Source organism: Carcharodon carcharias, chromosome 21 (assembly GCF_017639515.1).
Source record: "Carcharodon carcharias isolate sCarCar2 chromosome 21, sCarCar2.pri, whole genome shotgun sequence".
Taxonomy (NCBI): Eukaryota; Metazoa; Chordata; class Chondrichthyes; order Lamniformes; family Lamnidae; genus Carcharodon; species Carcharodon carcharias.
The window spans coordinates 76,073,299-76,087,798 of NC_054487.1; the positions used below are offsets into that span (position 1 = coordinate 76,073,299).

General features: G+C 41.1%; 1 protein-coding gene across 16 annotated transcripts in view; it reads left to right on the top strand.

Annotated features, from left to right (window-relative positions):
- The first annotated feature begins 225 nt into the window (after nt 1-225).
- Nucleotides 226-14,500, top strand: part of LOC121293362 (ubiquitin carboxyl-terminal hydrolase 15-like) — a 114,716-nt gene continuing 100,441 nt past the window's right edge. For 14 of the 16 annotated variants that reach the window (XR_005946499.1, XR_005946500.1, XR_005946501.1 and 11 more), the window contains exon 1: nt 248-352. Coding sequence is in view for 12 of the 16 variants with exons in the window: in XM_041216356.1 (XP_041072290.1) it covers nt 264-352 (89 nt within the window). In the remaining 4 variants the exon portion in view is untranslated. Of the gene's footprint in view, nt 353-14,500 lie in introns of all 16 variants that reach the window. The other 2 variants (XM_041216357.1, XM_041216353.1) reach the window with 2 other exon arrangements.

Sequence of the window (14,500 nt, forward strand, 5' to 3'; positions counted from 1 at the left end):
ACCCAGGTCTTGCTGAGCTGAACGTCCCGCGGTCGAGCGCTGGGAGGTCCAACGGGTCCTCCAGCATGGGGAGGCGGAGAGGCGCCGTCCTCCCAAAGTGGCGGGCGGGGGCGGTTCTCCTGTCGTCGGCTGCGCTCTTTGGCGCGGCCGTCTGACGCCGTTGGTGTTTTAGGGGAGGGGTGGGGGCAAGAGAGAGAGCGAGAGAGAGGGGGGGGGGTGGGGGCTGGGGATTCCCGGCATGCCCCGCGCGGTTGCTAGCGAACATGGCGGAGGGCGGAGCGGCCGAGCTGGAGACGCAGCGCGCCGACACCGCGGCGCTGATGAAAACACCGCTGAAGAAGGGCGATACCTGGTGAGGCAGGAGCGGGAGTGAGAGCAAGGGGGGGGAGGGTGGAATTGGGAAGAGAGAGTCGAGGTCAGAGCGCGGCGCCGGTAGTAGGCCGGGCCTAGCTGTTGGGTGGTTGGATGGGTGGGAGTTCGAGGCGGACGGGGGAGCCGAGCGACCGCACCCACCGCAGGCCCCTGGGTGACCAAGGGCCGCTGCCGGCTGCTGCTGTCGTCGGTGCCCCCCCCCCCCACCTCCCCCGGTTAACCGAGGCTGGTGGAAGATCCTCAGGGGACACGGCTGCAGCAGTGAGCTCCGGGGAGTCTTACTGAAGTTCAGGCGCTGGGCTCTCTCTTCTCCACTCCCAACAGGAGGCAGTTTAAAGGATTAATTTTAATATTTGGGAAGTGACATTGAGAAATGCCCACTGTTGTAAATTGTCTCACCAATTCATTGCTTTACAACGAATAAAGAGCATTTATATCTCGCCTTTCACACGGCCCATAGTGTTTCGCACAAGCGTTGACCTCCTGTTGTAATGTAGGAAACACACAGCAAGGTCCCACACTCAGCAGTGTGACAAATAAAAGCCACTCTTACTGGTGATGTTGACTGAGAGATGAATGCTGGCCTTCACGTAGTGCCATGGCATCTTTTGCTTCCGCTTGAGTAGGCAGATTTAGCCTAGTTTTAACGCTTCATCCAAAAACTAGCAGCTTCCTGGGTTCAGCATCCCCTTAGTGTCAGCTTAGATTGCACTCAAGTCTGTAGAATGTGACATGATCCATTGACTCTCTGATTCATTTGAAAATTCTACTATCAAGCCAAGCTTTCAATTCGAATTTTAGCTGATAGGTTGTACATGATACATGTGAAACTAACTCTCAAAGTCACACATTTCTAGGTGGTTTGTTGTAGTACAATATTTGTCAGATCTCTGTGCTAGCCATGACCTGTCACTTTATCTCTACAATGTTCCAACGATTGTGTTATCATTTAGCTTGTTTAGCATGTTGAAGCTGGTGCACTCAGTTACACTGTAGTAAGTTGTGCTGGAGCCAAAGTTTTTAAATCTTTCCTGTGAAACAATTTTCACCTCAAGTTGTAACTGTCAGCACCAGGATTATAGAACTAATAATCTCTCTAGAAGCAGTCTAAATTTAAAAGGAAAGAATCTGTAATTCTGTTGCTGGAGGAGGAAGGGAAGGAGGCGATCAGAGTTTGAGTGGGCAAAAAATATGTCTATTAAAAGTGTTGATTGTACAAGTGCTGCCTGTGTATAAGAAGTTGGGTAACATGGCTTTGCATTGAAGAACAAAGTTATTTAAATACTGAGCAGGAAAGAAAGAGAGAAAACAGGTTTAGGGCTACAAAGTCATGATTGCAGGAAGGGTTTTTAAGATTTTTGAAAACGGTTGGTAGATCTAGGGAGGGTGGTTCGGAAGCAGCACCGTGGCAGATGAAAATGCTGTCACTCATGGTGGAGTGGATAGGGATTGTGAAGCAACCCAATGTCGAAAGAGGTTGCTTATGTCATTGACATTCAATGGCATTACCATCACTGAATCCCCCATTATCAACATCCTGGGGATTACCATTGACCAGAAACTGAACTAGACTAGCCATATAAATTACTGCAGCTACAGAGCATGTCAGAGGCGAGGAATCCTCTGACGAGTAACTCACCTCCTGACTCACCAAAGCCTGCCCACCATCTACAGTGCACAAATCAAGAGTGCAGTGGGATACTCTCCATTTTTCTGAGTGAGTGCAGCTCCAGCAACATTCAAGAAGCTTGACACCCATCAAGGACAAAGCAGCCTGCTTGATTGGCACCCCCATCCACAAACATTCACTCACACCACTACCGACGCATAGAGGTAGCAGTGTGTACTATCTACAAAATGCACTACAGGAAATCACCAAGCCTCCTTAGACGGCACTTTCCAAACCCACGACTGCTACCATCTAGAAGGACAACGGCAGGACAAGACACGTGGGAACGCTGCCATCTTGAAGTTCCCTTCCAAGCTGCACACTATCCTGACTTGGAAATATATCACTGTTCCTTCATTGTCTCCTGGTCAAAATTCTGGAACTGCCTAACAGCACTGTGGGTGTATCTACACCACAAGGACTGCAGCGGTTCAAGAAGGCAGTTCACCACCACCTTCTCAAGGACAATTATTGATGGGCAATAAATGCTGGACTAGCCAGCGATGCTCACATCCCATGAGTGAATAGAAAAAATGTGAAATTGGATGTTGCCATTGGGTGTAATAGGAATGTGGAGCACTTTGCGAAAGAGGATGTCTGTTGAGGTGTTTTGATAGAGTTGTATTTTATGAAGGGTTGAGATCTAAGGCTGCCAGCAAAGCATTGGAGGATTTGAATCTTTACAAGGAACAAGGATGGGGAAACAGTAATTTTCATATCCCCATTGTTACACTTTAATGTAATAAACAATACTCATTAAATTTCAACTATTTTCTGGATAAACATGCATTGCAGTTAACACCTGTTAATGTAAAGTTGCTCTTTGCTTGCGGGAGAGCTAATGTGGATTGTCTGGTAATTCAAATTAAGCAATTTTTGATAAGATTGAATGAGAGGTTAATCAACCTAGAAAGGAGTAAACTGTAACAACAGTCTCACTGCAGTAATGCAGTGTGGTGATTGTGTTGACAAAAACCCCTTAAATATACACAAATCTGTAACCTAATATTGTTGTTAAATGCTTTAATTATACTTAATGATTCAAAGTCATCTGAAACTCTTGCTAGGTTTATTTCCTTGAGATTCTGTTCTATAGTGTTTTAGTTCTCTATGGTGGTACAGTAGAAGTTGGGCAATCCATTTTTACATATTCCTGTATATTCTATACAATAATACAGCTTTTCAGTTTTTCTTCAGTATGATTTCAGCACTTATTATTTGACACGATTTTAATTTTTAAATAAATGTATGTGTATATTAGACTGAGTACTGAAGCTGCAATTCAGTGTTGGGAGTTCAGATAATGCAGGTAGATCAGTGAGTTTTGAGAATCTAATAAAGTCTTGTATTTCGGAGAAAGAGTTCTTTTCCATAAGAATGTCATTCCTTATTCGAACAAGTAGTATTTAAAAAGTATGTCATGGCCACCTAATATTTAACATCTATACCTGAGTTTGATTGTAACAAGCTTGTGATTTTTGTTACTTTTAGGTAATCCACACAGTTTCAGTTTGGAAATGTTTATTGTATTGATATCTAACACCAGCCTATCCTCTTCATATCTTGGCTGTGTTGTCTAACTGTTAAGACGTTGCTGAAGGATTTGGTTTTAGTGGCCTTGTGTAACGAGTGTCCAAGATTATGTCTTGGAATTCAGCTCTGAAGAATTAGTTGAATGCAAAAAAATCAGCCACAGCAGAGCAAATGTTACCATGACCGCATTCGTGCCACCAATGAACAGACTATACAATATGGCATGATGTCATGAAATGGCATGTCATGAGTTTATACATATCTGATCTTGTTGCCATTACCATCAGTTGCCATTATTAGATAACATTCTCAGGTTGCATAAAGAAAAGACGTGACAGACATTTGATGTATATATCAGTGGAAAACCTGGTTTCACAGGACCCTTGTAACGGTTGGTTTTCTTTATTCACTGGATGTGTGCATCATTGGCATTTATTGCCCATCCCTGGTTGCCCTTAACTGAGCGGCTTGCTAGACCATTTCAGAGTGAAGTTAAGACTTAACCACGTTGCTGTGGGTCTGGAGTTGCATAAAGGCTAGATTGGATAAGAATGGCAGATTTCCTTCCCCACTAGTAAACCTGATGGGTTTTTATGACAATCGAGTAGTTTCATGGTCACCATTAACTGATAACTAGATTTTTATTCCATATTTATTATTAACTGAATTTAAATTTCCCAGCTGTCATAATGGAATTTGAACTTGGGTCTCCAGATCATTGGTCCAGACCCTCTGGATTACTGATCTGATTAAGCTCTAAAGAAGAATCATACGGACTCGAAACCTTAACTCTGTTTCTTTCTCCACAGATGTTGCCAAACCTGCTGAGTTTTTCCACCATTTTCTAATTTTATTATTCTGGATTACTAGTTCAGTAAAATCATTATTATGCTATTGTTCCCATAGGGATGGCTAGGCTTAATTGGTAGCACCCTTGCATCTGAGTCAGAAGCTCTAGCATTCAAGCTCTGCTCCTGGCCTTCACTGTAAATTCTAGGCTGATATTCCATTGCAGTTATGTAGAAAGTGATTCATCTTTCATGGTACTATTCTTTGAATGCAATGTTAAATTGAGCCCCTGTTTACTTAGTCAGATGAATGTTAAAAGTTCTCATGCCATTACTTGAATAATTGTCTTATGTCCTAAAGAACAGTCCCATCTCATCCTATGGTGCCAAAGAGGAATTAACTGGTCATTTGTTTATATTCTTTTATGGGATGTGGGCCAGCAGTCACATGTAGCCAGAGCGGGTAAGGACAGCAGACTTGGCATTAGTGAATCAAATGGGTTTTTATAACAATTGACAATGGTTTCATGGTTACTATTACCAAAACTGGTTTTTATTTCCAGATTTGTCTTTTGAATTCAAATTCCACCAGCTGCTGTGGTGGGATTTGAACCCATATCTCCTGAGCATTAGCCTGGGCCTCTAGATTGCTAGTCCAGTTACATTATCACTATTCCACTACCTCCCCACTTTACTCGGAGGGATCTTCATCCAATGAAGCTTGCCCAGTTCCCCTTTATAATAGTCACTACCTCACAGTAATTCGTTGATCTGAGACACCTTTGGCATGTCTTTGAGCGATGTGATAAAGTGATTGAAATTCAAGTTTTTTTTTAAGTCTGTTAGGTTTCTCTACCTCCACCCACCCCCCATGAATATAAGTTATTCAAAGTGACCAAGCATAATTGATAGGATCACAAGTTTATTATGTTGTGTTAGAAAATAGATATAGTTTAAAGTGTATTTGAAGGTATTAGGAATAAGGTAATCTTTAAGCTTAAATTTAATTTATATTTCTGTATTTTGTGGGTTAAAAGAATGAAACTTGAGTTTTAGTTTCATTTTATAAGATGCCTACATTTTTAATGAGTTTTATGGCCCTTGAAGTGGAGAGTTGTGTTATCCAGGGGGGTAGTAGTTTAGGGAAGTTAAAACAAAGTAGAAAAACTGTGCTGTTGCCTTGCAGCAGGGGTCCAGAGAGGGAGGCCACACACACCCACCCCCCCAAAGTGTTGGTCAGTGTGCTCTAAAATTGAAAGGAGTTGCCAGCAGAAGCAGTATAGGAGAGGGACAGATAGAAAGTCTAAACTAAAGTTGAAACTAGCTGCCAGAAGGGAGCTGCGGGAAGCAGGTTTCCCCTTTGTAAAAGAAGAGGGGTCCTGAGAAGACCTTCTCATCAAAGGGAACAAACAGGAATCTGGGAAAAGAGTGAGGAGCAGAGAAAGGCTCCAAGCTTAAAGGGAGAAGCTGCAGAATGCAGATTTACAGCAGCTTAGACTTGCGGGTAGCCAGAAGATATGAGGAGACAGCTGAAAGTCTGTAACTCTTTACTATGAGCATGTGAAGCAGTGGTGTTCTGTTGGCATGGCTGAGTATTGGAGAGAGAGTGCATGGAAGGAAGCTTGAATGCAAAAGGTAATCCAGAAGAGAAAGCATAGGTTTGGGAGAAGATTCTAAAGCAAGCTCGTCGAGAGCAGAGATTGGAAACCTTCATGTGAAAGACGGAGTTCAGTGAGGCTGGTTGGCTCACGGTGTGACAAGCATCTGAGGGGAGTTAATGAAGGATCCATAGCCTCTGTTTGGAGTGGCATCTGCCACTTGGTTTCAGAGTGTGGTGTGCCTGACCGCAGGTCACCTATTGGTTTATACGGACTATGTACTTACTGTGAACATTAGAATATAAGATAGCTTTTGTAATTGGTGCTATCCTTATAAATCTGTATATATCTGTAAAGGTATAGTTGTAAATGAAGGAGCATTGTAATGTAATTCATCTTCTCCTGATTAATAAATGTTTTATTCTTTTGTTACAAATTCGTCAGCTGACTCCTGTGACTCTGTTCAGCAGCCACTCTCTGCATACCTTAACAAAAAATAAAAGTTAGGATCTATCAAACTGGGTTCCACCCTGAGATCTGATTTGTCCAGTAGTAACATCAGCTGGGATATGACAGTCATTTGAGATTCTAAACTTTAAGGAATTATGATTTTCCCTGGAGCATGCAGTTTAGCCACACTAATGTGGGTAAACATTGAATTAGGAATGGTTGCCTTATTGTCAAATACTTGTATATTGACAAGCATTTGACTGTCAATTGAGTTTAATTTATGAAGCGGAAGGCTGTATATGGTATAGTGGGTTTTTAGATTTCTATATGACTAGAAACACAGTGGAAGGAACTAAATGGTGCCTGATGTGCCATTTTACACTTCTGTGACATGTGGTTTAGCTGCTCTGCGCTCAAGTTTAAGGGCTGGAGGGAACCCATTCGCTCAGCCAACATTGTTGAAAGTAAGATCTTCACTGATTCCAGTTTTGCTTGTTTGTGCTGCAGTGTGTTTTTGCTTTTCCGTTTTCCTTAACCAATGATGGCTGCTTTATTTATCTGTGGTTGACTTTCAGGTAGACATGAACTGAAGTGATTTTGTTTGTGTTAGTGCTGTTTGAGGAGGGGATATGAGAAAAGTATTAGAAAGTGGAAAAGATGTTTAACTTGTTTCAACTCTCAAAATTAGCAGGCCATTTAGCACCTTGAACCTCTGCTGCTATTCACTGAGATCCTGGCCTAACTCCATGTACCTGCCTTTGTCCCATATCCCTTAAAACCTTCAGATAACAAAAATCTATGAACCTCAGATTTAAAATTTACAATTAATCTAGCATCAATTGCTATTTTTGGAAGAATTTTCCAACTTCTGCTGCTCTTTGTGCGTTGAAGTGTTTCCTAATTTCACTCCTGAAAGGTCTCCCTCTAATTTTTAGACTATACCTCCTAGTATAAGACACCCCAATCAGTGGAAATAGTTTCTATCTACCCTATCTGTTCTCTTTAGTATCTTGAAAACTTTGATGAAATCATCCTCAACCTTCTAAATTCCAGGGAATGCAAGCCTAGTTCGTGTAATCACTCCTTGTAGTTGGAGTCCAGGTGTAATTTTGGTAATCTTACGCTGCACTCCCTCCAAAGCCAATATATCCTTCCTAAGATGTGTTGCTGAGTACTACTCTCAATAGGTGTGGTCTAACCAAGGCTTTGAAAGCTGAAGCATAATTTCTACCCTCTTTTATTTAATTCTCTAGCTATAAAGGCCAGAATTCTATTTGCCTTTTTTGTTTTCTGTACCCGCTCATTTTATTCCGTATACCTGAACCCCGAAGTCTCTTTGCACCCCCCCCTCCAGCCCACTGTTTTTAGCTTTTCACCATTTAGCATATACTCTGTTCTATTCTTTTTAGGTCCAAAGTTGATGACCTCACATTGAAATCTATTTGCCACAGTTTTGCCCATTCACTTAATATGTTAATTTTTCCAATTTTATACTGTACTGCCATCTATATTGGTTAGAATACTATCTCTTTGTCGTAGGTAGACTTGGATATGTGACTTTCTGTCCCTCGTCTAAGCTGTTAATAATGCTGGATAATGCACAAATCCTTACACCACTAGTCATATCCTGTCAATTAGAGTACTTGCCCATTACCCTTACTGTGTTTCCCTTCACTCAGCCAATTTCCTATTTGGGTCAATAATTTGCCTTCAATCCCGTGAGTTTCAACTTTAGGCAACAATCCCTTATGAATTACTTTATCAAATGTCCTCTGGAAACCCCTATAAGTAACATGTGTAGATATTTCCTATCCACTACTTCAGTCAAAAAATTCAGTACAGTTCTTCAGACATGACCTGACCACTCATATTTTACAAATATAAACGAGCTTGTGTGTTGTCAAGGCAGTGCCCCTCATCTTCTTCAGGATAATACTGCGTATAGCAAAACGTCTTAACTCTCGGCTTTGTGAATAATACCAGCAGGCCTGAAGACGTTCAGAGAAGCTTTGCACTAATTTTAGTAAATATAAATTTGGTAAGGTTGAGAGCTGTTCTCTTGTATGTGACCTTAGTGCTCACTATACCATATTTCTCACTATACCATATTTACCAATTAGAGATTATCAGATATTAAGCTATTGACTTTAATTTGAAAGCTGTTTCGCCATGATCCCAAAAAAGTCAGAGTTGAAAACATTTGCTTCTTTGGCCAAAACTAGATCAGAACAACAATTCACAGAACAACATTAGATCACAATAGCAGCAAGACAAGTGCAGAGAGGATATGGGGGAAGTAGATGGCTGCTGCATTCCAGAGAAAAAAATGAACACATTTTATCCCACCAATCAAGCTGTGTTTTAACTTGTTACAAGTAGTTGCACTGCTGGATAGATCCTTCCAGATTAAGCAGCAAGGTAGGAAAGTTGTGTTCAGAAGTCATGAGTTGCAGTGGAAGCAATTGAATTGTGCAGGTTACTGGCATACTTCACCATTAAAGAATCAATCTTTTAACTGATGTTGTGCTGTGACCTGTACTGACCTCTTGTTTTTTGTATTTGCTATTTATGCAGTTGTGCAGATTTGATTGGAAAGACAGGTGAATAAATTCTTATTGCGAAAAGAGGAACTCAGTTCAATGATTCTCTAAGTCTTCAGCCAGAAGTTGAACCAATCGTCATCATAATAAGATTATGAATTGTGTCAATCAGCATAAATCTGGGGTACGAGAACATTTTACTGGCATTGTGGCAGAGCACGCTATCTGATCATGAATTCAAATTACAAATGATTCATTTTCAGATTATATGTTTTGCATTGTTACTACATTATGACACCATTTTGCTCTTTTTTTTCCCCCCATTTCTAGGACCTCCCTGTGCACCTGGAAATGAGAGGACTGGCTGGTAACCAGGCCTCTGCCATGGTTACTCCATAGCCAGTTATTAGTTGTGCAAGGGTGACTAATGCTTGATGGTTTCTTTCCTTGTTTGTGGTTAATCATCTGACTTGTGCGAGGTGCTTCCCTATCTTAGTGTAACCAAGATAAGGAATTTAAATTCTACCAGGCTTTTGTTTGAGATTTCTGTGTGCTGTGAAGCCTGCTACCATCCCCGAGTAAGTCAATGGTCCGGATTTTGCAGTGTAAACGTCAGGGAGGCTATCAGCGTTCACCATTATTTAAGAGTCAGTTGGACAGCAACCTTTGGCAACCAAATATGCGCAGTTAAACTTGAAAATCAGAAAGTTGCTGACAGAATTGGCCTCCTGAAGCTTCACTATCTTGCTGAAAGACTCAACATTCAAATGCACTGGACAGCTTGATAGATACCCACAAGACATGCCAGAGAAAGTTGGGCTTTTCCATTCAAGTCTGAGTTTTTTACAAAAACAAATTGTATTTATATAGCAGCTTTAATGAAATAAAATGTACCAATGTACTTCACAGGAAAGTTATAAAGCAAAATTTGACACTCTATCACATAAGGAGACATTGATCAAAAGCTTGGTTAGAGGTAGATTTTTTGGAGCATCTTAAAGGAGGATAGAGAGGTTCAAGGAAGAAGTTTCAGAGCTTAGGGCTTTGGCAGCTGAAAGCATGTTCAACAATGGTGGAGCGATTAAAATGGGGATGCTGAAGAGACCGGAGTTAGAGGAGCACAGATATCTTGAGGGTTGTGGGGCTGAAGGAGATTACAGGGATAGGGAAGGGTGAGGCTATCAAGGGATTTGAAAACAAGATGAGAATTCTAAATGCATTAATTGAAGATTGAAATGAATTTTAACATAAGCCAGTGAGCACCTACAGTACTTGATGTGATTCAAACACTAGTGCCAGAATGTTTGATGACCTCAAGGAGAGGCAAGCCAGGAGCAGATTGGAATACTCAAGTCCATACCAAAGAAATGGATAAGGGTTTCAGCAGTAGCTGAGCTGAGGCAGATGTGGAGTTGGGTGATGTTAAGGAGGTAAGCAGTCTTAGTGATGGGCTGCATATATGTCCCAAAGCTGATCTCTCTAGGATATGACAATGAGTTGTAAGGAAAGAAGAATTTTTATATAACAGTTTTCACGATCCTTGGTAAACTTGAGGTCATCCAAAACTCTGCCCGCGTCCTTACTTGCGCCAAGTCCTGTTCACCCATCCTATGCTCACCTACCTACATTGGCTCCGGGTAAATAACAGCTTGATTTTAAAATTCTCATCCATGTTTTCAAATCCCTACATGGCCTCTCCCTCCTATCTCGATAATCTCCCCCAGCAGTAGCAGCACCTCCCCCCCCCCGCCCCGAATATCTAGGCTCCTCTTGAGGATCCATTTTTTTAAAGTTGTGCCATCATTAGGCCTTCAGCTATTAAGGCCTACACCCTGGAATTCCATCCATGCATCTCTCTGCCTCTTCTGTAAGATGTTCCTTAAAACCTACCTCTTTGACCAAGCATTTCATCTAGTATCTCCTGATGTGGCTTAGTGTGAAATTTTGATTTATAATGTTCCTGTGTAGCGTCTTGAGACGTTTTAACCTTGAAGGCATTTTAGAAATACATGTTGGTCTCTTCAAATGTTTTTTATTTAAGTGGGAACTATTAGTGTTCTTATTGAGTTGCTAATAATCCAATCATGCTGAATAAACACCCACTGGCTCTGGGTTCACTAGATGAGGGTGACCAATTTTAGTTAATCCATTTCAGAACTATCCTGCCATTCCCCATTGTAAGATCCAGCTGTTTTTGAAATAATTAAGGATTTCACCTTCACTGTTCTATCCGTTCCATGTATTGGTCACACTCTGTTGGGCGACACTCCTCCTGATACCAGTCCTAATTTTGTTATCGAGTTTGAATCTATGCCCACTTGGCTTGCTCAGACAACTTGGATTGAAATAATTTTCTGGCTCTACCTCTATATCATTTACTGTTTTATATACCTGTATAAGGTTGCCTCCTTTTGAAGCTGATAAACACAGGTAGCAGTAGAGAGAAATGTCTCCTATGTGTTTGGGTGACTAGAACCATGTGTTCATGGTTTGGTCTGACCAGAGCACTCTACTTTGAAGAAAATTTTCTCTGACTTGCAGTGTGTAGCATTGCTTGATTTGGTTTGGGGAATGCAATAGAGCAAATAACTTTGAGTGAGGAAGGAAACCAAGCTTGCACCACCCCTGATAAGTCAGTCTTTTTGCATTAAAAAATTAACTTGCAAGAATTTGCATTAAGCAACCTAAATAACCGAGCAAAATGGGAATTTAGTGCTAAAAAGGCCAGACTCATGTTGTTTTCCCAGGATTCCTGCACTCTTCCATTGAAGTTGTAGGGGACGAGTGGCAGAATTTCTGCAGAAATTCACCCCTCCACCCTGCCGGCAATCTTGAATTAGCAGAAGACTATAGTGTCTTACATCCGCTAATCCAAAACACTTCATGTCCAATGTAGGGAAATGCAGCAGTTCGCTTGAACATAGCAAGGTCTCTTGAACAGTAAGTGTAACAAATGAGCAAATAATCTGTTTTTATGTTGACCGGGATACTGGTAAAACTTCCGTATTCTTCAGGTAGTACCTCATTTTTCCATCTAAACAAGCAGTTTTAACAGCTTGTTTCAGTGACACTGATGATGTAGCACTCCTTAGTACTACAGTGAAATATTAGCTGCGATTATGTGCTTGAATACATGACCTACCAACTAAGAAGTGAGAGAAATGATAGTGAGTAGGAGAAAAGTGGGAAATAATGACCACAAGATAGCCAATTTGGGTGTTAAAAAAAATCTGAAAAAAATAACCTGTCAAAGTAAAAAGACAAATTCGGTGAAGTAAAGAGATCTGGCCCAAGTTAACTCGGCTGAAAAATGAGCAGACAGTCAATCAGTGGAAAGGCTTCAGATACAAGAAGGCTGGGATACTTGTTGGATGAAAAGAGAATGCTTTGAATTGTAGAGTTTGTGAATAAACTGTGATCAAAAACTGAAATTGAAGGGCTATGGATGATGGAAATGAGGTTAGCAATTAAATAGAATAATGGGGGAATATAGAAAATATGAGGAAATGAAAAGGGAGATTAGAAGGTCTGAAAACGAATGTGATAAAGGCTGACTACTTGTATTAAAGGGAACAGTAAGGACTTTTATAAGCATTAGGGAGTAGCAGAAGAGGGGAAACCGAGTTTGGATGAAGATGGAAACCTCGTGGAAAAAAAATGCCAGAGATATTGCATGAATATTTTACAACATAGCAAGGGTACAGCACAGGAAGAAGCCATTTGGCCTCTCTGCAAAAGCAATTTAGCTAGTCCTTCTCCCCAGCCCATTCTCCATAGCCGTCCAAATTTTTTCCTGTTAAGGTGCTTATCCAGTTCTTTTTTGAAAGAATTTACACCTCCCTTCCAGGTAGTGAATTCTAGCTCTTAACCATCAACTGTATAAAAGATTTTCCTCATGTTACCTTTGGTTCTTTTGCTGATTACTTTAAATCCATGTCCTTTGTTTCTTCGCCATTTTGCTAGTGGGTGGAAACAGATTCTCGCGATGTACTCTATCTGGACTCCTCATGATTTTCAGCAACTCCATCAAACCCCCTCTCAACCTTCTCTTTAAGGAGAACTACCGCAGCTTCTCCAACCTGTCCATAAAACTGAAGTTCCTCATGTTTGGAACCATTCCCATAAATTCATTCTGCATCCTTTCTTAAAGCCTTCATGCCTTTCCTAAAGTGCGGTGCCCAGAATTAGACACAACATTCCAGTTAAGGCCCAATAGATTTTTAAAAATATAAGTTCATCATAACTTCCTTGCTTTTGTACTAAACGCCTCTATTTATAAAGCTCAGGATCCTGTTTGTCTTTTTTACCACTTTCTCAACCTGCCCTGCCACCTTCAATGATCTGTGCATATCTAATCACAAGTCTTAGTTTCTGCATCCCCTTTGGATGTACTATTTAGTTATTTTTTGGTTCATTCATGGGATGTGGGCTTTGCTGGTTGGGCCAGCATTTATTGCCCGTCACTAGTTACCTTTTAGGCGGTGGCGAGCTGCCTTCTTGAACCGCTGCAGTCCGTGTGATGTTGGTACACCCATAGTTTATATTGTGTCGTCTCATTCTTAGAGCGTGTCATTGCACTTCTCTGCATTAAATTACACCTCCCACCAGTCAGTTTTCAAGGGGACATCAACAATCACTATCCTCCTCACTATACTTCCAAAGTTTTGTCATCTACAACTTTTGAAGTTGTGTTCTGTAAAATATAGACCCAAGTCATTAATATAAATCAAAAGCATAGTCCCAGTACCGATCCCTGGGAACCCCACTGTCTATCTTGCTCCAGGATGGAAAAAGGACCGTTCACCACTACTTCCTGTCACTCAGTCAACTTTGTGTCCATATTGCCACTGTCCCTTTTATTCCTTGGGCTTCAGATTTGCTGACAAGCCCATTTGGCACTAAGTCCCATGTATATCACATCAACCACATTACCCTCATCAACCTCCCTGTCACCTCATCAAAAAAAAACCAAATCTGTACTGACTTTCCTTACTTAGCTTGTCCAAGTGACAAATTTGTCCTGGATTATTGTTTCTAAAAGCTTTCCCAATGCCAAAATTAAATGGACTAACCGGTAGTTGTTGGGTTTATCCTTACACCCTTTTCTGTACAATTAATGCTTGCAGTTCTCCTCCATGGTGACTAATCAACTTTAAATAGTGTTTCTAATACCTCCGTTTTATCAATTTTCAGGTCATCCAGTATCTCAGCTACCTCCTCTTTCATTATGACTTTGGTAGCTTTCTTTTCATCGGTAAAGACAGATGCAAAGTGCTCATTTAGTACCTCAGCCATGCCACTTTTCCACACACAGGTCTGTTTCTTGGTCACTAACCTAGTCACTTGTTAGTTTTTACAAATTTAGAATTCTATAATTAGGCTATGGAACAATTATTTGAAATTACTTTAGAAGAGAAAGCTGGATAAGTCAATGAGCTGAGGGTATGCACTGATGGCTGCTGAAATAAATCAGAAAGGAGATAGCAGAGATCCTGACAAATTTTCAGCCTCCTTTATATGTGCAAATTGTGTCAGGGTACTGGAGTGCCA